Source organism: Anolis carolinensis, chromosome 3 (assembly GCF_035594765.1).
Source record: "Anolis carolinensis isolate JA03-04 chromosome 3, rAnoCar3.1.pri, whole genome shotgun sequence".
In the NCBI taxonomy this organism is placed as follows: Eukaryota; Metazoa; Chordata; class Lepidosauria; order Squamata; family Dactyloidae; genus Anolis; species Anolis carolinensis.
Window position 1 is genome coordinate 256,379,054 of NC_085843.1, and position 25,464 is coordinate 256,404,517.

General features: G+C 46.8%; 1 protein-coding gene across 5 annotated transcripts; it reads right to left on the minus strand.

Annotated features, from left to right (window-relative positions):
• Positions 1-1,177: 1,177 nt before the first annotated feature.
• zic4 (Zic family member 4) lies at positions 1,178-25,389 on the minus strand. Of its 5 annotated transcripts, none has more exons than XM_062976648.1 (4): positions 25,240-25,389; positions 18,934-19,018; positions 9,595-10,227; positions 1,178-2,901 (listed from the first exon to the last, which is right to left on the minus strand). In XM_062976648.1, the coding sequence occupies exons 2-4, from the start codon at positions 18,977-18,979 to the stop codon at positions 2,387-2,389; spliced, it is 1,194 nt and encodes a 397-aa protein (XP_062832718.1). In that variant the 5' UTR covers positions 18,980-19,018; positions 25,240-25,389; the 3' UTR covers positions 1,178-2,386. The 5 variants fall into 5 exon arrangements, with proteins under 5 accessions (XP_062832718.1, XP_062832719.1, XP_062832717.1 ...); XM_062976649.1 differs by lacking the exon at positions 25,240-25,389 and adding an exon at positions 24,711-25,180; XM_062976647.1 differs by lacking the exon at positions 25,240-25,389 and adding an exon at positions 22,579-24,659.
• Positions 25,390-25,464: the final 75 nt, after the last annotated feature.

Consider the following 25,464-nt stretch of genomic DNA (forward strand, 5'->3'; position numbering starts at 1 on the left):
GGAAGACCCCTTCTACACAGCTATACAAAATCCACATTATCTGCTTTGAACTGGATTGTATGGCAGTGTAGACCATTATAATCTAGTTCAAATCAGATAATGTGGATTTTCTGCTTTGATAACCTACAGTGTAGAAAGGGCCTGAATGCTGTTGTTATTTCTAACTAGAGTAGGCTCATTGAATCAATTGAATTTACCTATGTGTTGACTCACCATTTAATAATTGTTTCAATGATTCCTTGTATAGTTTTTTTAAAAAATGCTTAATAAAAACTGATGGAAAAATAATTGGTTCAATGAGTCTACTCAGGTTGAGATTAACCAACAGCTAGTGTTCTTACTGTGTTACACCCTTATTGTGTTACACATGCAAGAGACAGAGAGGGGAACATACAGAGGGACATAATGAATGTGACTAGGGGCCCTTCCACACAGCCAGAATATCAAGGCAGAAAATCCCACAATATGAACTGCGTTATCTCAGTCCACACTCAGATAATGTGGGATTTTCTGCCTTGATATTCTGGAATAAAGGGCTGTGTGGAAGGGCCCTAAGTGTCCTTTTACACAGCCATATAATAGAGAATATAAAGGCAGAAAACCCCACAATATCTACTTTGAACGGGGTTATCTGAGTCCACACTGCCATATATTCCAGTTCAAAGCAGAAGATTTTCTTCAGCTGTGTGGATGGGGCCTAAAGGAGACGTTTTGCTTGATGTCCTGACCACAGGTGAGCAGATCTTTCTGCAGTAGCTGGTCCAAAAATTGAATAGAAGAACCTGGTACTGGATAATATGCATCTGGGAAAAACCTTTGTTTATCTTAAAACAAATGGATTTTTGCACATCCCTTTGTCTATAATGTTTTATAGCATAGACCAAAATAAACTCCCAGATAAATACACCTAAACCTATAGAGCAGTGGTTCTCAAGATGTTTTTAGTGTACAGCTCCCAGAAATCCCAGCCAGCTATTAGGATTTCTGGGAGTTGAAGGCCAAAATCATTTGGGGACCCACAGATTGAGAAGCACTACTATAGGGATTATAACAAAGCAGTGCTTTCTGAATCCATTTTAGGTCCATTGAGCCCTGCATAATAATATTAACTTTAGCACTGTTCTTCATATTTCACTCTTGTGGTTGGTAAGACTCATTGCTCTGGACACCTCTGGAATATGTTCAAGATCTTAAAACCATTTTATTTTGCCATTACAAAAAAATTAATAATAGTTTCGAATTATTATTTTACAGAACAACTGTTGTGCGTTTGAAAACAAGACCACCACTGGGTTTACACCATCAGTTCAGAGAAATGGACACGCCAATGGATCCCTTTGGACAATCCAAGAGAATCAGCACAATGACGTCACTCATAACATTGCCCCCCCCCCCCCCCCCCAAATTAACATGGATCTCACCTTCCATCCACTAGGAATCACAAGAACTCACAAGGCAACAGAAATGACACGGGGAGGGAGAGCAGGAGAGAAAAAGAGAATATGTTTATGCATTTAAATCCATTACTAGTGTAAATTAAAATGTACCATAAATCATTAAGCCACCCTCGGGGCTGTTTTATTAGTGACACGTGGGAAGAATATGCTGGGAAGGGAAATTGAAGTGGCAAAAAATAGATTATTTCCAAAAAAAAAGGTCAACTGAAATTGGGCAAATTAATCAAAGCATTGAATGGATCGATTGGTGTACAATTACTTAAGGGAAGAATAAATTTATAGAGACTAATATTCCTTTTTTAAAAAAATAAAGAAAGCAGACACATGGGGCCAAAACAAAGAAATAAAACAAATAAAACTAAAACATTAGGCTAACAAACCAACCAACCAACAAAAAAAGCCCAAGGGGGGGAAATCACACCATCACGAGAGTGACACCAGCACGACTATAGAGCTAGAAATCCGTATTAAAACACTTTGGTTCATTGAGATACAAAAGGACGGTTTCAACTGAGATCGAGGCCGTTTGTAAACACATGAGAAGGAGGCGAGTCCAAAAAAGTCTTGTCTTAGAGCAGAAGGGCGGGAAAGAATAACATTAGAAGGAAGGGACGGCTTGGAGAAGGAGAGGGTAATTAATCCCTTGACTGTCCTGGGTGCCTGGCACCATAATAAATACAAAAGGGAGTTGAGGAAAGGGCTGTAGGTGGGTCTTGAAGGGGGGAGGTCGGTGTCGCTTCTCTCCAGTGGCCTGTGCAGCATTTCGGATCAGAGGAGAGGAGAGAGGAGAGGAGATCCTCACACGCAGGATCTGTTCCTGCTCCTCTTCTCTAACAGCCAGGCTTTCCTCTGACCCTGAAACGAGGAAGAGGAGAACAATGCAGGGTATCGCCGTCGGCAGGCAGTCCAGCAGTCCTACCGTATTGACTTTAATAACCGGGCCGAGGATCACAGTTTGTGTAAGCGGCCTCTCCCGGGTGAGGTGACGGAGAGTTACTGGGTGGAGTCGGGATGCCGCCGGCCCCTGAGCTCTGGCACACGTACCATTCGCTCAGGTTGGCCGCCGCCTGGCTGGAGGAGGAGGAAGAGGAAGAGGAGGAGGAGGCCGGTGGGGCTGAGGAGGAGGAAGAGGCGAGAGGAGGAGGAGGAGGAAGCGGCGGCGGCAGCGGCGGCAGGGGCTGGGGGGCTTCCCGCCCGCAGTCGGAGGACGGCGACACCAGCGACGGGGTGGAGGACTCGTAGCCCGAGCTGGGAGGAGGGGACTTGCAGTGGACCTTCATGTGCTTCCGCAGGGAGCTGGGGTGGGTGTAGGACTTGTCGCAGCCTCGCACTTTGCAGTTGTAGGGCTTGTCGCTCGTGTGCACGTGGGAATGCTTCTTCCGGTCGCTGCTGTTGGCGAAGCGCCGCTCGCAGCCTTCAAACTCGCACTTGAAGGGCTTCTCCCCTGCAAGGAAAGAGGCAAGCCAGGGAGACTTGGCATGAGGGACCAGGCGAAGGAAAGGATCTGTGTAGGAGACCAGACTGGTAACGGGGGAGGGAAAGGGCGGCAGACCTCACGTCATGACCTCATGGGGCCTCCCAAGCCTCCCCTCATCCACTTTTCACAGGGAAGGACCTTCTAATATCCTTTTCCGATCGACTAGGATTGGGCCTGGGTGTCCCCAGCAGAGGAACCCATTTGAACCAGGCTGCAAGGCCCCCTCCTTTGAGAAGGCCAAGGAGGGAAGGCGGGGAAGTTGGGAATATCCTTTGCAATGTTACCTCCAAAAGAAAAGCAGCAGACATGGGTTTCTGTGAGTTTTCCGGGCTGTATAGCCATGTTTCAGAAGCATTCTCTCCGGACGTTTTCCCACATCTGTGGCAGGGCATCCTCAGAAGTTGTGAGGTCTGTTGGAAACTGAGCAAGGGAGGTTTATATATCTGTGGAAGATCCAGGGTGGGAAAAAGAACGCTTGTCTGTTTGAGGCAAGTGTGAATGTTCCAATTGGCCACCTTAATTAGCATTGAAAAGCCTTGCAGTTTCAAGGCCTGGCTGATTCCTGTCTGGGGGAATCCTTTTTTGGAGGTGTTAGCTGGCCCTGATTGTTTCATGTCTGGAATTCCCCTATTTTCAGAGTCTTGCTCTTTATTTACTGTCCTGAATGTAGAGTATTTAATACTGGTAGCTAGATTTTGTTCATTTTCATGGTTTCCTACTTTCTATTGGAATTGTTCACATTCTTGTGATTTTCAGTTGCTTCTTTGTGTAGTCTGACATAGTGGTTGTTAGAGTGGTCCAGTATGTCTGTGTTCTCAAATAATATGAACCAGGTTGGTTCATCAAGTGCTCTGCTATGGCTGACTTCTCTGGTTGAAGTAGTCTGCAGTGCCTTTCATGTTCCTTGAGTCATGTTTGGGCAATGCTGTGTTTGGGGGTCCCTATGTATACTGTCCACAGCTGTATGGTATATGGTAGACTCCTGCAGAGGTGAGAGGATTCCTCTTGTTCTTTGCTGAATGTAGCATTTGTTGGATTTTCTCTTTTTCTCTCTCTATGTCAGACTACACAGAGAAGCCATTGAAATCCACAAGCTTGTGGACAATTTCAACAGAAAGGAGGAAACGATGAAAATGAACAAAATCTGGCTACCAGTATTTAAGAAACCTCTAAAATCAGGACAGTAAATAAAGAACAACACTCAGAAGACAAGGGAATTCCAAACAAGAAACAATCAGAGCCGGCTAACACCTCCCAACAAAGGATTCCCCCAGGCAGGAATCAGCCAGGCCTCGAAGCTGCAAGGCTTTTCAATGCTAATCAAGGTGATTAGCATTTACACTTGCCTCCAACATAGAAGCATTCTCTCTTCCACCCTGGACCTTCCACAGATATATAAACCTCACTTGCTTAGTTTCCAATATACCTTACAACCTCTGGGGATGCCTGCCATAGATGTGGGTGAAAGGTCAGGAGAGAATGTTTCTGGGACATGACTGTACAGACTGGAAACCGTCTGTGAAAGCCTTCGTCAACACATTGAAGCAGGCATGGTTCAGCAGAAAGCTTGACAGTGAAAAGTTGGGCCAGCATCTTCCCTGTTCTCCCTGCTCCCTTCCACTCCATTTGCTTCGCTTCCCCTCCTTCCTTCTCCCCATATTCCCGCTTTCTTTTCAATACCAAAAAACCTCCTTCACTGTTCCCATAACCTTTCTTTCGAAGATGGCGGCCTGGTTTAATTTTGGAGCCCTCAAACCAACCAACCAAGCAATCAAGTCATACTGACATCCAAATGCCTTTCTTTCTTTCACTCACAGATTCAGATCTGCCTTTTCTAGCATTTTTATTGGGAGGGTATGTTGATAAAATGCCAAATGCACACCTTCAACCCTCTGAAAGCGTTTATTTCAAGCCAGCTGAAAAAAACACGTTCCTTAAACCTCCATAATTTCTCTTAACAGTAGCTGAAGCAGTGTGCTTCCAGAATGTGCCAAATAATATATTATAAATAATACCCCTTTCACTCACAATGCTTGAAGTGGTTAAAAATCAAAGGGATCTGGGTAGCCTTATACTCGCCAAAGGCCTTATTCACTTCAGTTTCATGCTAACTAGGCCAAGATATTATTTTATTAGTAAGGAAGATCTCAGTCCAATAACAAGCGGGATATGTTTATCTGGGGAGGGGGAAACGCTAAGCAGCCCACTCTTGAGGTCAGTGGCTAAACTCCCCTGGCTTGGAACAGATCTGCAGGGCAATCTTATTACATTTCAGATGCTGGAAGTGACTGGGAAAGGAAGAAAGCCTGGTTTCCAGGAACCGGCTGAAAATGGTTTGTCCACTAACTGCTGAATGGATGGTTTTATAAAGCAAGACACGTTGAAGCCACGTGCTTTGGAGTCTCTATGGGCCAAGGCTGTATTATTTTGAAGGGGGAAAAGAAATCAGCCAGCCAGTGAAGCTAGCATACAAAAAGAGGCACAGATTTAAACAGGGATGAGAAATGAAAGCCAGGATACTATGTGTGTTTCTTGGAAGCATATATTTAGCCAAAACATATCAGGGTAAGTGTTTCTGTGTTTATTAATACAGTATTTCTTAATAATCATGACTTTTTTAATGGGGCCAGGCGCTATGTTTTCCGAGTTTGTTTTTAAATCAGCCTAACTCTCCCCTTTTTTGCATGTGTATTGGTTTTATAGAAAGCAAAGCCACTGTTTAAAAGAGAGGGAGTGGGGAAAAACAGCTACTCATTAAAAAAATTAAAAGCAGGTCGCATATTGTCAATATAATATTTCAGGACTGATCCGCAGTGTTGGACTGCGATGGAAGGGGTTAATAACAGGGGGAAATCCGCTTGGAGTAGCGCCTTTTGCAAAGTGATGGCAGGCCCTGGGAGAAGCAGTGTCTCCTCTACGGCAGGCCTGGCAAAGGGAGGCTTTCTGTGTACCTGCGTGGAAGGATGTTCCCTTCCTTCATTCGGAATCGCGGGTGAAAGGGGCGGTTGGGTGGAAAGCTAAGCAAAACAAGACCATCTATATCTTTTGATGGCTCTTTAAGCGTTTTAATTATAGTTGCTAGTAAAGAAACAGTTTGACCTTCCGGTGCTCAGCTGAAATAACAAATCAAGGGGATTGGTGTCGAGCACAAGCAAGCAGTCAGTTAGGAGGCCCTGGGGAAAGGCGGCCTCGTAAACCCGGAGATCGAGCTGAGAAAGAGTTACAAAGCTGGCAAGGCTGAAGCTTCTCCAGCAAAAAAATTAAGGCGGGGGGGGGGGGTTGTGATCCTCCCAAACTCATGAAGCAAGCGACTCCTCTTTGGAGATCGCTTCCAACGCCTCCAGCAGAACACAGGCGCTTGGTTTGCAAAGAGCCTACTCTGCTGAAAGGAAAGAGATTTCCTTCGTGCAAGATATTATGCACTGCTCTAAAGAAAGCGCCCGGGAATGCCTTCCTTTGGCAAGCTTCAATTTAGAGGGAATTGGGGGGAAACGGGTGGAGGCAAGGACTAAACGTGTGGGGCTCCGGAGGGAAGGCGTTTGCCAGCACACACAGGCACAACAGACACAGAGGCCGAGCCTGGGCCGAGCCTGCGCCGCCATTTTCTCCCCACACTTGTAGCTCCCTCCCAGGCCTCGCCCCGACACAGGGCCGTACACAGAGCTTGGAGATTTTAGCATAATCCTCCCAACTCTGGGACTGGATTAAAGTCTTTGCAAAATTCTCGGGGGCGGAAGGGAGGGAGAAGGAGGAGGAAGAGGAGGAAGATGTAACGTGCCAACCAGAGCGCTATAAATTACAACTTAAAACAGATCTTTCTTAGGGCCCTTCCACACAGCCATATAACCGAGAATATCAAGGCAGAAAATCCCACAATACTGTATCTGCTTTGAACTGGGATAGCTCTGTCCACACTGCTATATATTCCAGTTCAAAGCAGAAAATGTGGGATTTTATTAAACTGTGTGGAAGGAGTCTCACTGAGGCCTAAAACCTGCCTTGACTGACTAAAACCTGACTCACTCCTGTCCACAAAGGGCTACCACTAATGTATGTATGGGGAGGAGGAAACTGACGTAAGGGTTCTCTCTCCCAGCCCTTCTTTTTCTGAGTGATACAATTGTCACATTATGTCTGCATTTTTCTCTCTCCAAGGGCCCTTCCACACAGCTCTATATCTCAGAATATCAAGGCAGAAAATCCCACATTATCTGAGTGTGGGCTCAGATACCCCAGTTCAAAGCAGATTTATGGTTTTCTGCCTTGATATTCTGGGTTATAGAGCTGTGTGGAAGGGCCCTTATTCTCCCTTTCTAGAAATATCCCTGTCTGCCCTGACTTGGAAACCCAATGTTATTAATATTAGAGAAGGCAATGATGCCCTCATTTGAATCTAGAATTGTCTTCATGAATCATCTGCAGCAAGCTCTCCTACTAATTTAAGAAAAGACCTGGGTTAGGGGGCTTCCTGCTTATAGGGAAGGTCGACAGCCACCTCTAAGTTGTAACAAGACCACCTGAATCCTTACTACCCTCTGTCATCTCTCTCACACACATATCCCGCCAAATACAGTCCAAAATTAAATTATTTAATCAGAAGAATTCAAGTGAAAGAATGTATGAAATAAGGCATTTGTATAATAAACACAAGGCATTTCCTAAAATCAATTCCTCAAAAGTGAACTGGCTTCTCTTAATGTAGGCCAAATATATCCACAATTCGACCAAATTAAAAGAAGGCAGAGCTTTCTCTGCCTCCTTTTAATCTGGTCTAATTGTGGATATATACAAGTTTGTTTATTTAAGAAAAAACATGGCCACCTTTTCTACCTGACACGAAGGTGTCATTCCTGCCATAAATTATAAATTTGAATGCATTTCCCTCATTTAATCCCCTCATCAGATGTCGACATTATTCTCAGCGCATTAAAGTGCATGGGGGAAGGCAGGCAGGAGGAAGCGAAACTATATTCCCGAGAAGGCAAAGACATTGAAGGACTTCAGGGAGGGGAGAAATCGCTTGGTTGTAAGAAGATCTGACAATTGGATTATGTCGTTTCCTTGGGGGTGCGTGAGGCCGGTCAGGAAGGCGAGGTGTGTGCGTGTGCGGAGAAAATGTACAGTGGAACGGATTTAATTTTCCAAAAGGGCTTATTTCTTATCTTCTGTCGAGAGAGAGAGGAAGGGGTGGGGAGGGAAGAAGGCAATAAAAAGCGACAAACACCGGCTGCTAAACTAATTCCCAGCCTACAACTTCACGAGTTGATATTTTCCGGAAGTGTGTAAACTTTCTAGCTTGGATTTTATGCATTAGGGATACATTTTTTTGGGAGAGGGGCGATTGAAGTCCAGCTGAGGCTAGTCATTCGAAGGGCCCACTTGCCTCTTAGCGACAAGGAGAAATAAGGAGGATTTTCTGACAAGAACTCCCTCCAGAAGGCTGGCTGATGACATTTCCAAATGGACAAGTCAGGAAAGCAACATCCATCCCCCAACCCCCACCTGGCCAAGGCCTATGCACTCACTCCAGATCCCACTACTATAGTTGGACCACCTCTAACCACCCCCGCCACCCTTCCTCTCCTTCTCCAGGTTCCCCAAATGTCCCCTCAACACACCACAAAGGAGGACAGGGCCACTTCCAACGCCTGGAGGCTCCGGGATTAAACATGGCAGGACTCCTCACCCCGAAAAACCACTATCATCACCACTGCCACCACAAAAAGGGATCTCGCAGGCATCTGTATCTTTTTCACAAGGCAAGTGGCCAGAAAAGGAAGGGCATCATTCAAAGCTGTTGGTCCCGCCTGGAGGAGCTGGCAGCAAGGCTACAAGGGTTGCTGTGAGTTTCCCGGGCTGTATGACCATATTCCAGAAGCATTCTCTCCTGACATTTCGCCCACATCTATGGCAGGCAGCTTCAGAGGTTGTGAGTTCTGTTGGAAACTAGAAAAGGGAGGTTTATATGTCTGTGGAAGGTCCAGGGTGGGAGAAAGAACTTTTGTCTGTTGGAGGCAAGTATGAATGTTGCAATTAATCACCTTGATTAGCATTGAAAAGCCTTGCAGCTTCAAGGCCTGGCTGCTTCCTGCCTGAGGGAATCCTTTGTTAGGAGGTGTTAGATGGCCCTAATTCTTTACTGTCCTGTTTCTCTGGAACAGACAAGAGTTCTTTCTGTCACACTGGACCTTCCACAGATATATAAGCCTCCCTTGCCTAGTTTCCAATATACCTCACAACCTCTGAGGATGCCTGCTATAGATGTGGATCAAACGTCAGAAGAGAATCCTTCTGGAACATGGCCATCCAGCTCAGAAAACTCACAGCAACCCAGTGATGCTGGGCATGAAAGCCTTCGACAACACAAGACTGGAAGCGTTTCCTGTTTGAAACAAAGCTCTTAGTCTCTCGTTCTCTCTCCAAAAAATTTAAAAACTCAATTGTAGATAACACAGCCCTCTTCTGCACATTTCCAGCCAAAACCAACCTCTTTCTTGGTATTTTATGGACTGACTCCTTTTATTATTAATGCCAAGATGGTTAGAATGAAAAGAGGACCCTGGCCACAAATATTTTTTAAAGGTCAACCTGTGTAGCAGCTCTGAGAGGGGAGGGGCGTTAAATCAATCTCGAAGGAAGAAAGACCCTTTCCATACTGACCTGTGTGCGTCCTTTTGTGGATCTTGAGGTTCTCGGAGCGGGCGAAGACTTTCCCGCATCCCGGGAAGGGGCAGGGGAAGGGCTTCTCTCCCGTGTGGACGCGGATGTGGTTGACCAGCTTGTACTTGGCCTTGAAGGGCTTCCCCTCCCGGAGACACTCTTCCCAGAAGCAGATGTGGTTAGACTGCTCGGGCCCGCCGACGTGCTCCACGGTGACGTGGGTCACCAGCTCGTGCATGGTGCTGAAAGTTTTCGAGCATAGTTTCTGGGGCGCCTGGTCTAGCTCGATCCACTTGCAGATGAGCTCCTGCTTGATGGGCTGCCTCATGTAGCGGAAGAAGGCCCCCGGGCCGTGGTGGGGGGCCAGGTTAAGGTTCATGCCACTGTAGCCGTGGAAGGAGGAGGCCGCGAAGGGGTCTGTCCTGGAGACTGGCACTGGCGTGAAGGGCTCGGCCCGGGCGTACATGTCTCCAGGTAGCCCCAGCCTGAGCTGTCCGTTCAGGCGGCCACCTGGAGCTTCATGGGGAGGAGGTTGCTCCTGGTGCAGTCCGGGGAAAAGCGAGTGAGTCCCGGCTTCTGCGTGGTGGTGGTGGAGGTGGTGAGGAAGAGCATGGTGTCCAGGGTAGCTGCTACCTGTTGTTGAGACAAACATGCCGTGGTGAGAACTTGGAGCAGCGGCAGCCTGTTGGAAAGGGAGCCCTGGCATGGCTGGACCTGCTGTCAGGTCTCCGCTACGCAGGAAGAGCTCCCTCCCCGCCGAGAGGGCTTGGCTTGGGTGAGGGGCTGCATAAGGGACCCTGCTCGACGGCGCCGGGCCGCAGGCTCCTCTTGGGCTGGGCACCCCCTCCTCTGGGCCTGAGCCAGCCTGGCAGGGAGGACTGAGCTTAAGGGCCGAGGAGTTAGGAGGATGAAGAGGAGGAGGGCGGTGGTGATGGTGGTGGTGATGATGGAGATGGTGATGATGGTGTCCCATGTATTCTGACAGGCATGGGCTCAGTCCAAGGCGGGCTTCGGCAGCGTACTCCCCGGGGTGCGTGGGAACCATAGAGTGGGGAGGCCCAGCGAAGCCAGTCATGCTCTGAGGGGAGTGGTGACGATGGCGGTGGCAGTGGTGGTGATGATAATGATGCTGAGCCCCTGCCAAGTCCACTAATTTCAGCGCCGTGTTCCGCTTGGAAAGGGCAGCAGAGTCCATTATTGGGCTCCCCCAATGCCTCCAAGCTCACTTGGTTCTACAGTTCTCAAAAAAGTCACCTGACAGTGGGGAGGGGTGGGGTGGGGGAGGACAGAGAGAGAGAGAGAAAGAGAGGAAGAGCGAGAGAAAGTGTGGTGGAGAAACTTTTCTAAAAGTTCAACCCTCCCCCAGATTTCCCCCTCTCTCCCTCCCTCCTCGTGGTCTGGACTATTTGACTTTGTTTTGTTTTTGCTGCTGCTGCTGCTTACTTCCCCACAGCCCCCTCAGCCCTCTTCCCCTTTCCTTTCTTTTTATTTTTTGGGGGGGATTTTCCCCCCTCCCTCTTGGAATCCCATCCGCTTTGAGAAGCAGCAGCAGGACACTGGGAGGCGACTGAATAGAGCTCCATAGATTCGTCTCCAACCCAGAGAGCTAAACAATCAGGGCGGTCGCTGATTGGCCGGAGCCGCCTGACCGACGTCAGCGATGACAGGTCCCCGCTGAAGCCTGAAAAGGTTTAGGATGGGGGGAGGGAGGGGCGGGGAGGGGGTGAGCGAGGAGGACACCGCGCCTGCGCGACGGCGGCCAAAGCGGCGGGAGGGCCGGGGTCATTTCCAAAAGTGCTCCTGCTCTTTTCCCTTCCTCTTCTTCCTCGGCTCTTCCGCTCCCAGCTCCCCTCTCCCCTCCCTCTCCCCGCGTTTGCATTTATTATGCCTCACATTTTTGTTTTTATCTGCGTTTAACTGACAGATTAAGGGCGTCTGGAAAGTCTCCCTGGTACAAGCCAAGGGGTCCTCGGTGCCGTTTAAGCGCTAATGAGCGGTTGTTGCCAAAGGAGGAGCAAGGCCACGAGGAAGCGGCGGCAGGTCCCCCGAGTGAGGGGAAGGCGAAGGCGAAGGCGAGGCGGGAGAGGGGCTGGGGCTCCTCCCTCCTTCCCTCCCTCCCTCCCCCAAAGGCTCCCCACAGCCTCCGCCATCAGTTGCAGAGGCGCTCGGAGGGCTCCCTGAATCCCTGACCCCTGCGCGGCAAGGATCGTGACTCTGAGCCCTTCCGTCTCCGCCAATCTTGCGCCCACTGGAGTTATTTGGCCCTCTCTCTTTCTCTCCCTCTCTCTTTCCAAGCTCTCCACAAACAGGCACTTTTATGGAGAGATAACATTGTGGTGAGGGCCTGGCTGGCCAAAGTTGGAGAGCGACCCTGAAGGAGTCCTCAATTCCTTGGCCCGCTTCCTTCCTTCCTTCCTTCCTTCCTTCCTTCCTTCCTTCCTTCCTTCCCTCCCTCCCTCCCTCCTTCCTTCCGTTTGGTTTCATCTCTGACCTGCATAAGTCTCTTGTGTCATCAAGTTTCCAGTCCTCAATGAGAAGCTAGTCTAGGGACAGGGCCAAGCTGAGGGATTCCTTTCCCTACATTCCCATGCATGTTTTTCTCCTCCTCCTAGCCACTGTCTCCCCTCCACTTTTGATGATGTAGCAATTGAATTCTGTGAGGAAACTTCCTGTTAAAGTTTTTCTTGCCCTTAGCTGGCCATGTGGCCATTCGCCATTGTTCTTCTGCCTTTTTCTTTCTACCTGTGAGGATGCACATTTTGCTTCTCCCTAAGCAAAATGTAGCTGCATGAACTTTTTACCCTTTTATCTTATTAGAAAATGAGACTAAGTTAGATAGCTCCAAGACCTTATCTATCAAGAATGTATTTCTTTTCCTTCAATAAATCTTTTGAACCTATAGCTCTGACTCTGCAATCCTAAAGTATCCGATGACTGGAAGCTTATCCTAATTCACCACACGTAAGTTCTGCTGGTTATGAAGTTTACTTCTGGTACTCAGCTATATTTATGGTGGAATCACCCCAGCTGAGGGTTATTTTTGAGCCTAATAACTCTGATCCTCCAACACCTTCCTTCCTGCAAGGGCCACAACAAAGAAGGAGAAAGCCACGGTGGAGGGGATGGAGACAAGGGAGCTGTTCACACTTCTCCAAAACTTGTTGGTGGGAGTGAGTGCCACGGAAGACAGCCAAGAGAAAGAGAGATCTGGAGGAATGGCAAGCTCTCATCTGTCAGCCTTCACTGTGCTACAAGAGCACATCCGGGCTGTAAATTATTGGGGAGCCGAGCTTTTTGGATCGTCCCTGAACTCCTGAGGGTCACCGCTGGAGGAAATACTGGCTCTGTTTCGCATGCTCGAAACATAAGCCTTGGAGGAAGGAGGAGCCGTGAGGATGGAGAGAGCAGGATGGTGGTGTTGGTGATGAGGCTGATGGAGAAGGGAGAAGAAGGTCTCCCAGGCCTCGGTATCCTCCCGCAAGAAGGTGCTTGGAAGGCCCGCTTTCCTCTCCGCACAACAGACCCCAATTCCCTCTTCTCCTCCTGCATCGCCAGCACTTCGCCATCATTGACCGCTGATTATTTACAGCCCATGCAAATGTCCAGGGTCCCCAGTTCCCCACAGAAAGGGCACAGTGAAGAAAAGGCAGGAGAGGTCCACCTCGGAAGCAGAGTTGAGCCAGTAGGGATTTAGATTTCTGACACTTGTTGGTGGTCCAGAAAACTGGACTTTAAAAGGGTGTGTGTGGTGGGATTAAACTTTTCATACACCCCATTTCACGATTAAAGCGGGGAAATGAACCCCCATATTTGCACATAGGCCTAACCCTCGTCCAATATTTCATATCATTTCAGGAAGCATATTGCAAGGAGTAAGTTTGTTTACCCATCTTTCTGCGATGTAATGGAGAACTCGGAAGCATTGCATTCAGTTCAACCCTCTCCCCCATCCTAACACAATCACACACAATCAGTTAAGAATAATAACTATAAAATCCAGGGTTTTTTTTCCAATAAAACTACCTGTTTTGTCTCACAAAGCTTTGATACCATGCCTCTCTAGACGAAGGCGACTGAGCTGGCTTCATGTTTACAGTATCTCTGATGAAAATAATAAATTGAGGCGTTTCTTCTTTTTAAAAAACATTTTCAATGAAAGCTGTTTCCGGGTTTATTAAATGTAACACATTTCTTCTTCACCCCACTCTGCACCTCAAAATCTGGCATGTCACCTCAGGACCTAAGCGCTAAACAACAAATTACTTCAGAATACAGTCAGGAAAATAGTCTGTTTTCCATTTAATTCAGGACCTGTAGTTTCTACATATATAATCTAAGAGCGTTCACTTTTGGCGAGGAATACTTATTTTTGCTCTAAGTACACAGACCCTATTTTTTTAAAAAAACAAAAACAAAAAACACACACACACAAATCCAATGTACACGCACTACTGAAACTGGTTCTGGTCAGCCTTTTGTCCCTCAATCACATTGAGGATCCAAAATCCCCAATCCTGTTTTTAACTTGCTTGTGCTAATGCCCTGTACGTTAGTAAGGTCAGTGGCATTAAAAATCCAAGACTACCCCATACCAGATAAGCCCTATTGAAATCAACAGGGCTTTCCTCCGAGGGGACATATAGAGGAAAGGATGACGCTTTCCATATTTCAAATGCAAGATTTTGGGTTTACGGTGAGTTATTCCTCCCCCATACATACCAATTCAGGAATAAGCCTTCCTGATCCCAATAAGCATCTCCCATGTCAGCAGATTCCATCAAAGAAGGCAGATCAATTCATATATTAAAGAAAAACATTTTAAACTAACTAGAGAATGGGAAGAATGCTGGTGGGTAGCAAGGAAACTCTCGAGGAACAGGATAAACACCTCTCTCTGGTCATTGCAAAATTTAGATCCCAAAACACGTAACACTTTAATGAAGCCTTGCATTTGCTCTCCCAAATAAATAGCCTTAAAAGGAAAAAAAGAAGAAGCATGCAACATTCGACTACATAGTGAAGCAGTTACCAGGCGTTGAACTCAAGGCATGATGTTAAAATATCCCCGGAGAAAGAACAAGACCAAACCCACCCTGTTCCGAAGCTGATAGAAAATGTTGCTTATATCGTTCCTTAGCAGTCTCTAGTTAAAGCAATTAACAATCACATTTAGGTTATTAAGCAAAACAGAGGAAAGCCTGACACCCCAGAATATTAAAGTACTAAATTCCCCCGAGCAGGCTTCTCGCTAAGGGCTTGGAATCGTGCCTTCAAAATACAAAACACAAGGGTATTTCCTGGCACTTTTTGACCCTGGCGTGGGTTGTAAAGCAGTTTTGACCCATTTTATCTAGATTCCAAAGCTGAAGATAACATAGAAGGCAGGTAAATCGCTCTGACTGAGCACATAAACACAATACAGATCAACACAGGCGCAAGCAAATACTAGTACACACTTCTATGCCCGGAGGACCTGAAAAGTTGCACATGCTGCAATTAGCAGAACTAGCCTTACATAACATGTTTATGTACACAATTTAAACCCCAGCAGTTCAAGACAACCATCCTTAGCCCTGAGCCACAAAAAGAAAAGAAAAAACAACAATAATTTGCGTTGATCTTTTCCCCTTCCCTAAGTAACCACCTCCGAAGGAGATCACAGAAGTACAAGAAAAGAAAGAGAAACGTTACAGGAAGCAGGACTCTGGTAGGCTTTTACTTACAAAGGTCCTGAGAGTGTGACTTCCAAATAAAGCTGTTTTCCTCATCCCTCCTTACAACCACTTCATCTCTACACACTTGACATCCTTCAATCCTGACAGTCCCCAGTCAAGGGAGAAACATCTGGAACCGTTTATAGATATATAGATATATAGATATAGATATATAAATAGATATATGTGTGTGTTACCATCGGTTGGCTTAGGCCCTTCTAAAATATTGGCATGGCTTCTTGTCAAACGCTAATGGCTTTATCCGCTCTTACTTAAAACCCTGAGGTTCCTCACAGGGGTTTTCCCCCCACACACAACCTCCCCCCCTCTCCTTGCATGAATCCAATGGAAAAGAAATGGCCCATGGTGTCTCTCTCATTATATTAGGTGAAGTTAGTGCTCTCACTCCTAGCATTTGTTGTGTACCTTGGGAGACATATCTGCGCGCGCGCGCGTGTGTGTGTGTGTGTGTGTGTGTGTGAAAGCGAGAGAGACGACAGAAAGGGAGGGCAGTGGCTGGATGGTGCTGTACACATGACCAGAAGGCGGAGGAAATGGAAAGAGGAGGACCTGGACAACTTGTAGAAGGATCCAGGAGAAAGGATCCGGAAAGCTACTGCTACCTGCCTGGTTGTCCACGTTCAACTCAGTGTGTGTTTGTTTAATCTGATCTCTCCTTTTACCATCAAACCCAAGGTCCAAACGAGCAGAATAGCTCAGATTTCCACCTATAAATAAATCTGGATGGCTAGAGACATCAGGCAGTATGTTTTAAATTACTGCCATGGCCCTCGGGGAGGGATTACTCTTCTCAAATAAATACCGGAGCCCAGGAACTTGTTGACAAGGAGAGCTGCTCTGTCCAAGAATAACGCCCAGAGGCATTACCTCGTGGCTATTAAGGCAGAGGCAGGCCCTCTACTTCTCAAATACTCCTGGAAGTTGTACTGGCTCCGAGGTCATCCCTTTCCCACCAGTCCTGGCCTTCCCCTCCTTTCTTCGGCCAGCAATTTTCTCTACATCCCCATAAGCTGATGGCTGTACAACGCGCTCAAATCCACCCCCAGAAGGAAAGCTAGATAGATAGATGGATGATATCAACAAGCCATTTCAGTGCAGGAGAGAATGCATCTGCTTAAGAGGCTCGATTATCAACATTCATAGAGATTCGCTTGGGGGCTCGATTGCAACCTTGGCCCGACAAAATCTTAACAGGGAGATAAGGTTTCTAGGATCCCAAAGGCCTTCCGAAGGAAAAGACCAGTTCAGACGGTGGCTACTAGTAGGACCAAGTTGTACTTTTGGCACTTGGCTTTACCCCCTTCTTCCTCCTCTCTGTTTTATAATCTAAGAAATACTTGCCCTCCGTCAAGGGAGCTGCCTTCTAGTGGCACCGGTGCAATTCTGTCTGCTTAAGTGGCTGCAGGATTGCCGCCTCGGGCGTGTTTGGCGACCTCGGTCACAAACTGAGTAAAATATGATTAAGATTTACACATACAGAAGCCATTGGCTTCATCTCGTGCTTTTTGGGAGGCTGTTTAGTTAGGGCAGAGGGGGTTTCAGGAATACATACACTTTGTTAGGTCGAAGAGCAAAAAGCCTGGGTTGCTGTGAGTTTTCCGGGATGTATGGTCATATTCCAGAAGCAGTCTCTCCTGACGTTTCGCCCACATTCATGCCAGGCATCCTCAGAGACTGTAGGGTGGAAACTAGGCAAGAGAGGTTTATATATGTGTGGAAGGTCCAGAGTGGGAGAAATAACTCTTGTCTGTTGAAGGCAAGTGTGAATGTTGCAATTCAACTCCCTTGCCTAGTTTTCAATATACCTCTGAGGATGCCTGACATAGATGTGGGCGAAACATCAGGAGGAGAGAATGCTTCTGGAGCATGGCCATACAACCCGGAAAACTCTCAGCAACCCAGTGATTCCGGCCATGAAAGTCTTCGACAACACATAGATCAAAAAGCCATCCCTTCAGGCAATATCTAGAGTTTAAATCTGCGGGTAGTTTGATTTACACTAAAATCAATGTGTGGCTTTAGTGTTTCATATCTTTTCGGAGCTTCTTCCCAGCAGTTCCTGGCCAAGGTCTCTTTTCTCAACCCACGAATTAAAACAATGACATTTCAAAACAATGCATGAAAGTGACTTTTTGAGAAAGAAGGAAAGAAGGGGAAAGCTTTCTCAAAAGCCGGTGGTAGTAGTAGCCGTGTGTTATATTCTCTCCCCCCCCCCCACCCCCACCCCCTCGTCTTAAGGACTCAGGCTGCATTTGCGAGGAGACTCTGACCTTTAACTTTTACTTAAAGCTGCCCGATTCGCTGGGCGATTGAAACCCGCAGAAACTTTTCGCCCAGTTCTATGTCCGTCTCGATGACGGGTCATTGAATCTTTGCAAGGCGATGGTGACCTTTGGGGAGACGGTCTCCGTTGCCCATGGAAGTCTGGAGAGGGAGGAATTTCCACCCACAGCTCCCGCAACCCCTTGAAAGCCGCCTCGAAGGGCAACTTGAGATCCTCTCCTCCTGAAATTGGAGTCTCGCTAAAGAGTCGAAACATGGGGAGTGAGAGTGAGGGGATCAGCCCGAGCTGGAGGTTTTGTTAGGCTGGTCTGAGGAAGAAAAATAATTGTGATTTCAAGGGAAATAGCTCCATTGAAAAAACCAAATTATTTGAGGGATTAGCTGAGTTGTCGGTGGGCTACAAGGACACAACAGAAAGGGGAAATCCAAGTCCCCTTGTCTCCTATGGAGCTTTCAGAGCCCGGCGAAGGCCATTCGAAATCAGGAAGAGCCACACGGTCAAAATCGATCAGGAATCAGACTCAGAAGGGTAGGAGAGGCAGCATGAGGATCCAATGTGGGTTGGGCTCCCATTGCGGATCCATTGGGGGAAATATTGCAAGGGCTATGGGAAGAGGAGCTACTGAAGCTCTTTCCTTCCCTCTTCCCCTTTATTACTGACAGGTAATTTTCGAACTAAGTGGGCGAGGGCCGGGAAAGATGACAAACCAAGTGAGAAAGCAGAAGTGGTTCCCAATGGTGAAGGCAGGGCATCCTCCTGTCCTCTCCCTTCGCTCAGTTTAAAACCTGAAGCACCCAAGATCAACCCAATCAGATGCTTATTTCAAATAGAATCCTTAATCCACTGCCTCCAGATTAAGGTATTCCTGTCAGATAAGATGTCAATCAATGCCCTACTTAAGTCCTTGCATGGTGGAAGCTGGAGAGCGACCACGATGGAGGAGGCTGGGATACAAGGTAACGATGATGATACGTATCATGTAAACCCTATCGCCGAGATCAAAGTCTTCCTCCTTTAATAGGATCCAATGCACGTCAACCCTCATTCCAATCAAATCGCCCGTAAATGAAGGCAAGATGAATATGTCATATAATAATGTGACAGTGCAATCACGGAGGGTCAGGGGTTGTGGTTTCAGGGAGCGAGTCGTCAAATATTAATTTTAGAACCGCCAAATGATTAGGCGTAGAGCCGGATTAAACCATGGCTGGGGGTAGGTTATAGAGCAGGTCTGTGTTTAGGCAAGCAAGTTAAACAGGAAGGGTGGGGGCATTCATATTGAACTTGACCTTCTAAAAAAAGTCATATATTTCAACTTACTTGACTGTTCCAGAAGGTTTCTGTGAAGTCGTTTTCTTTTCCTCATTACAAGGGCAACCTTTTGCCTTATTTTCTGATTTGGTTCCTGTTTAGAAAAAAAGAGTGGCAGGTTGTTGTCCTTTTTTTAATTAAAAAAGCTATCTGGTTTATATGCGAGTAATAAATAATTTGAGAGTGATGTGAAATCTTCTCGTCCCCCCCCCCCCCCAAATAAAAGCCTCACATTGTTTTGGATCCCAGTCTTTGTGTCTACAAAATATGGCAGAAATAAAGGAGGGGGGAGGAGGGAGAAAGAGGGGCAGAGAACCTGCTTCCAATAAAACATTTCAAAAGTTTGTGCATATTTTGCAGATCAACCGTAGGGTTGATTTAGAGGAAGAGATAGGAAAGGAGATTTTCCTCAGCTCCGCTTTGATCTGACACACACCTCCTGGCAGAGAACTGAGAAAAGTTACCACCGACTTGGCTGCATTGTTTATGGGCTTTGCAGGGCTGATATTAAGCTCGGTCCCATTTGCAAGACTCCTGGAACCAAAGATGCTCTCTCAGGTTTAAATCAAACAGCACCGGGATGGATGAAACGCTTTTAAGTTGCCGCTTTCCCACCTGTCTCTACTTTTCAAAGGGGGAACCAATGGCCTGCCTGTGCCAGATAGCACAGCTCCTGCTACTCAGGCTTAAGCGGTACCTTGACAAACAACAGCAGCAGCAACTATAACATATATGTATGTGTGTATGTATATGTGTATATGTGTATACAAACACATATGCAATAGAAAAATGTAAGTACAAATGGCAATGACTCCATCAACAAATATATGCACCGAGTAATAATGTGCAAAACTGACAATAACCTTGGAACCAATAATAGCAAGAGCATATGTTTTCATGACTAAAAATGGTTACATGACTGAAAAGGCTCTTTATGAGTATGGAAAAGATGTACCTGGATGGGGAAGAGAGGAATAACATTTAATAAGAAATGCACACACACACATGGAATAGGAGATCAGGCTTTTCAAAAATGAGTGGGACATCCTAATAATAATAATAATAACAACAACAATAATAATGCTGTAATGAACTATTGTATCAAGACAGTGCTTGATCTAAAACTGTTCATCTTAAAAGTATTGACCTCAGATGCTTTCACCTATTTGAGTGCCAAGGTAAAAAAAAAATGTTGTCCAGGACTTGTAATAGGTCAAGGAGAGCTGGATGGATTCAAAAATAATAAAAAAATTGACTTTCATTGGCCAACTATTAAATTAAAATTAAAAATTATAATTAATATTGAAGTAGTATGAATAAGGAGAAGATGCACTGTTGGGTAGAGGAGATAGCTGTTTTAAGGTTCTTGAATGCAAAACTGCCAAACAGTTTTGCATCTCTCTGATTAGGACTTATCCCTTCCTATTTTGAATTTAAAACATACTTTCCCTAAAATGAAGGATTTTCAAGGGGACTGACACTAAAGTCCAGCATAAACACCTTCTGCTTCTTGAAATAATTTGTATACATGCGTATGAGCCCATGTGTTTTTACACACACACACACACACACACACATCTCTACACACCCATATATATTACTGGGATGAACAATTTCTGATATAAAATGGAATAAGTCTTGGGAATTTAGTGTGTGTGTGTGACACACACACAAAATTCTATCACCAATCACATAACCCATCGTCTCTGTTTACAATATCAGAAATAGTTTGGCCATAAGCAAATAGTTGCTTGGAGTGGGACTTCTGCTGGTGCATTCTGCTGAACATTCAGATCAATTTCTTGCAAACCTGTGATAGGCCCATCTGACTCTCTCAAACACAAGGAGAACCTGAGGATTGTCCCAGGAGATACAAAAAAAACCTGGTTGTTGCACTTGGGAAATTGCAAGAAATCTCTCACCCATACATGTTATATCTCATTTTCTAAAAAGCTCATTCATAGACGAGACATATAGGGGGCCCAAGATAGTCCTCAAAATTTGAGACCTGAAGGCAACCCTTGGCCAGGCTCATCTTTGAAAAGGTTTGACTCGTATTGTTTGGGTGGGAGAAACTGCCAGCAGCTGTTTTCCTGGATGGAGATTCAGGAAGGCAGGTAGGACTAGTGGCTTGAAACCCAAGAGCGAGCCCACTGCTCCGTCCAGGCCCCCAGCCTCACCCCTCTCCAGCGCCGCACACTCGGGCCATTGTGCCGGATCCTGTTGGCCTGGCACATGTTCCCGGTCGCAGGTCAGAGGTCAAGCTCCAGGGTGTATCTAAAGCCGGCCACTTCAAGAGCTCAAGCCTTCAACACTTATCCAAACTGATTAACTACACGATCAACAGTAGCCGAGGAAATGAAGCGGGCTTCACCTCTGCCGCCACTGGGAGGGACGGCCAGACCCCTTAGGAAGACTGGGTTGGAAATGTGTGTGGAAGGGGGTGGGCAGGGGGGACCTCAGGAATCCCCCTCGGTTTCTCTTCAGACTCGGGAAATTCTCCTTTCCTAACCCACACCTTTTCTTTTAGTCCAAGGGCCCTTCTACACAGCCATATAACCCAGAATATTAAGGCAGAAAATATCTGCTTTGAACTGGGTTATCTGAGTCCATACTGCCATATATTCCAGCTCAAAGCAGATCATGTGGGATTTTATTCAGCTGTGTGGAAGAAGCCAAAGAAACCTATTTTTAATACAATAAAAATAATGTTGAAGGACATGACGGCTCGGTGTTTGGAATCAAGAAAGCTTTGCAGGACCTGACCAAGGAAGCTCTTGGAGGACTCTCGTTCCTAGAAGTCAACTTGACAGCAAATAACAACACAAACACCCATACAAGTTGGAGTTGTGTGTGGAAAGAACAGGGGAGAGAGAACAGCTCAGTGAAAGAAAAATCCCGGTGGAAGTGGGGGTGGAAGGGCTCCATTGTGGGAAGCGACAGCATCTTAGCCACTAAACCTTTATGCACAGGCGGGGTTAACTCTTTGTTAGCAAGGTATGCGGGACAGAGAGAGAACGAGAGAGAAGCCAGACCGAGTTCCCAAAGGGCAAGACCTGGACCGACCAATCACAGCCTCCGGGTTTCCCGGGCATCTCTCGAGCGAAAGGCAAAATGCGCGCGGGTGAGACGAGCGCGCTTCTCCGGGGCGCACAAGGGGGCAGTCCCGAGCGCCCTCGGCTTAGGATCCGGCTTTTGGGTGCCTTTCCCTCTCAACGCCGTGACAGTCACGGCTTCCCCCAAATCTCTCCACCCGCCGTCCTGAAGTGGGATCCTTCCAGAAAAACAGAGCGCCCGGTTTTAGCTTCAGCGCGAGGAAAGCCCCAGCCTGGAGGTTTTGGGGAGCTCCCTTTGGCTCGGGAAGGGCGGACACTCAGCCTTTCCTTCAGTCTCCTGCAGGGAAGTGGGTTCCAAGCTGTTACCCACGCGCCTGAAAAAGGGCCAAACCACTTGCACCTCGTGTGTGGGTGTGTGTGTGTGTGTGTACGCGCGCGCCGGGAGGGAAACTATTTTGGTTTATATCCTGACATACTAAGGATTTTGGAAGTGAAACATTGCCTCCCCCCCCTCGCCCCGCCGTCCCGATTGGCTAAAGGGAAGCCACACTTTCCCCGTCCCTTCCACCCTCCACCTTTCCCCACGCCAGTGACTTACCCCACTCCACCTGTTGAAGCTGAGGTCCCCTCATTTCTGCTCACTACTGACCAAAGCTAGGGAAAGGGAAGGGAAGGATAAAGGAGGGAAAGGCAAAGGAGAGGAGAGGCTTGGGGGTGGGTGGGTGCGTGGGCAGGCAGGTGGGTGGGTGAAGGCTAGGTGGGCTGTGGTGACATCAAGCCAAAGCAAAGCCCCTCTTGGGCGACTCCATCGGGGCAGCCATCCTTCCTTTCTTCTCCTCTCGCCATCTGAGAGCAGTTGGGCAATGGATGGCGAGGCAGGAAAGCACCACCGGGGTGATCTTTTAGTGGCTTCTATGACACGTTGGTGCATGGGGCTTTGAACTGGAGCAGCTCTCGCTTCATGCAGAGAGCCTGCCGCAAATCCCACTTGATAAGTTCTGCAGCCCACGACCCCTTGTCCACAGCATGGCTCGCTGGCTCTCTTTCTCACACACACACACCACACACCACACACACACATGCCATGAATGGACTGGTCACAAATGTACATACTACAGCCCCAATATACAAACAAACAAACAATTGGCTCGTGCCCTTCTGTGACTGGGACCTTGGAAGATCTTGTAAGTTTTGCTCTAGATCTGGAAGTTTTGCTCTAGATCTGATGCCTTGTGCTAACCACAAGGAAGAAATGGGATATTTCCCTTCTTCTCTCTGGGACAAAATGTTCCTAAAGCCCTCGACCCTCGCCCTGGGGTTAGCGGCAGGGGGACCCTTCATCCCTCCAGCCCAATCCACCTCATGCATCCCCAAGCTTATTTCCATGGCCAAGAGATACTCCAGACCTGTTGCTTTAGGACCCTGGAGATTATTTTCTCTTTCCTCCTTTGCAAGCTTCATTCTCTTCATTATGTTTAATAGAAAATATCTACGAAAACTACCGCGCTACCTAAAGGGTTCAGAGAACCTTCTTTTCTGTCCTGAACCAACAGCGAAATCTGATACATAACATTCATGGCATGATAGCGAAAGGACATAATGCTTTGAAAAAGAACATCTAACCCGTTTCTAAAACCGTGCCCTCAATATATTTCCTCCAAACGTGTAGCTTTAAAATTAGAAACACTATATAAGGAAGGGCTGAATTATTTCCTAACTCAAAAGGGAACTGGAAAGATTTGTATGGAAATACGCCATGAAATCACACATATCTAGGTTCAAACCTCGAAGGGTCTGACTTTTGGATAACTTTTGTTTCCTCCTTCCCACCCTCCCTCTTTCTCTTTTCTTCCCTCCATTTCTGGATACTAAAAACATTTGGTCCAAAATGATATCCCATATTTAAACATCTATAATCCCAGTTTACCGAAATAATAAATATAAATGAATAAATTCATTCCCAGGCCCAAGTGGATTTCCTTCATGAACTGAGTCACAAAGATGGTCTCTTTTGAAAGTACAATACTTCTACGTCTCGACAATCATTTTAATATATAGTCAATGGTTCTTTGTAAGAGGAACAAAGAGGAACTATCCCTAGTTTCTGAATAGGCTTGAGCTGGGGAAAAGACAGGTTAATCGAGGGGTTGCATCTAGAAAACAAGCAAGTGTTGTATGTTTGCACTGAATCCAAATGTCTGCATTTTCCTAACTAAATCAAAGGGAGTGTTATTTCTTTTTCTGCTCACTCATCTGAAGGTAAGTAAATTCTCTCTGGCGATCACAAGCTTGGTCAGCAACAAAGGCGCCGCCTGCTTTTTCCACCGTCCTGGTGTGGCAAGTTGAGGAATTTCAATAAATGTGACAAGGGTGACTGATTTGTGAACTAGAAAGGGGTTGAGCGTCAGGAAATTTATATTGGTCCCATCTAGCAAGGATTCCTAATACATTATAAAACCCCAGGATCCGAGAACTCCATGCAGCACAGAAGAGACAAAAGCGACTTTGGGAAAATTTACAGAGTGTATGCGTGTGTGTGTGTGTGTGTGCACACATACATACACAGATACCCCTGAATCAAAGCCACGGCGTAAAAAGGAAGAGGAAGGAGAGAGAAAGCAAGAGACAAAGTCAGGGGTGGAAGAAGAAGAAGAAGAAGAAGAAGAAGAAGAGACAACAACAGCACTCACTACACACAAAAAAGCAGAAAAGCTAAGCACTCTCACCCACCTGCCTTTTGATGGGTGCTACAGAAAAAAATATATACACAGAATGATGGGATGGAGTCGTTTTCCCCCACAGAAAGCACAGCCTGATGTTTTCAAGCCAAAGCTAAAGTAACCACTCAGCCCAAGCGTTTTGGAGAGCCTCACAGACAAAACAAGGAGGAAGGAAGAGCACACTGAAAAGAACCAAGTCACAAAAGGACTTCCCTGGTCAAACCCCTTTTGAAAAAAAGTTGCTCAGTGTCGTTCATAGGTCTTGATCGCCAGGAGCCCATCACCAGCATCAAAAGAGGGGAGGGGGAGGAGAGGAAAGAAAGCAAAGAAAGTCAAGCACAGCCCAGGAGCAACACAGGAGCAACACCTTCCTCAGTCTCCACTCAAGAGGTACAGAAAGAGGCCTTTGGGCATTTTTTCGAGCTGGAAAAAAATCCTATATATACACACACCTATACATTATATGTTTACGTATATAAAAGTTGGTACTCCTGCACCAGCCTGTTTGTCAAAAGCGATGTCAATGAGCTTCACAATACCTGGGATTGATGAGCGGAGCGGGCCAATCAGGAGGGAAGAGCTCTTTTGCGCACCCTTAGTTGGAGAGGAAGGAGGGAGTTGCAAGGGAAAGTAGGGACGGGCAGCAGCCAATCCCCGCCGACGCCGGCCTTCACGTCGCCCCGCCCCCTTCTCCCATTCATCAAGGGGGGGGGAGGGAGGGAGGAGACGGTGTCGTCTTTTCAATTCATTTATCTGCAGGAATG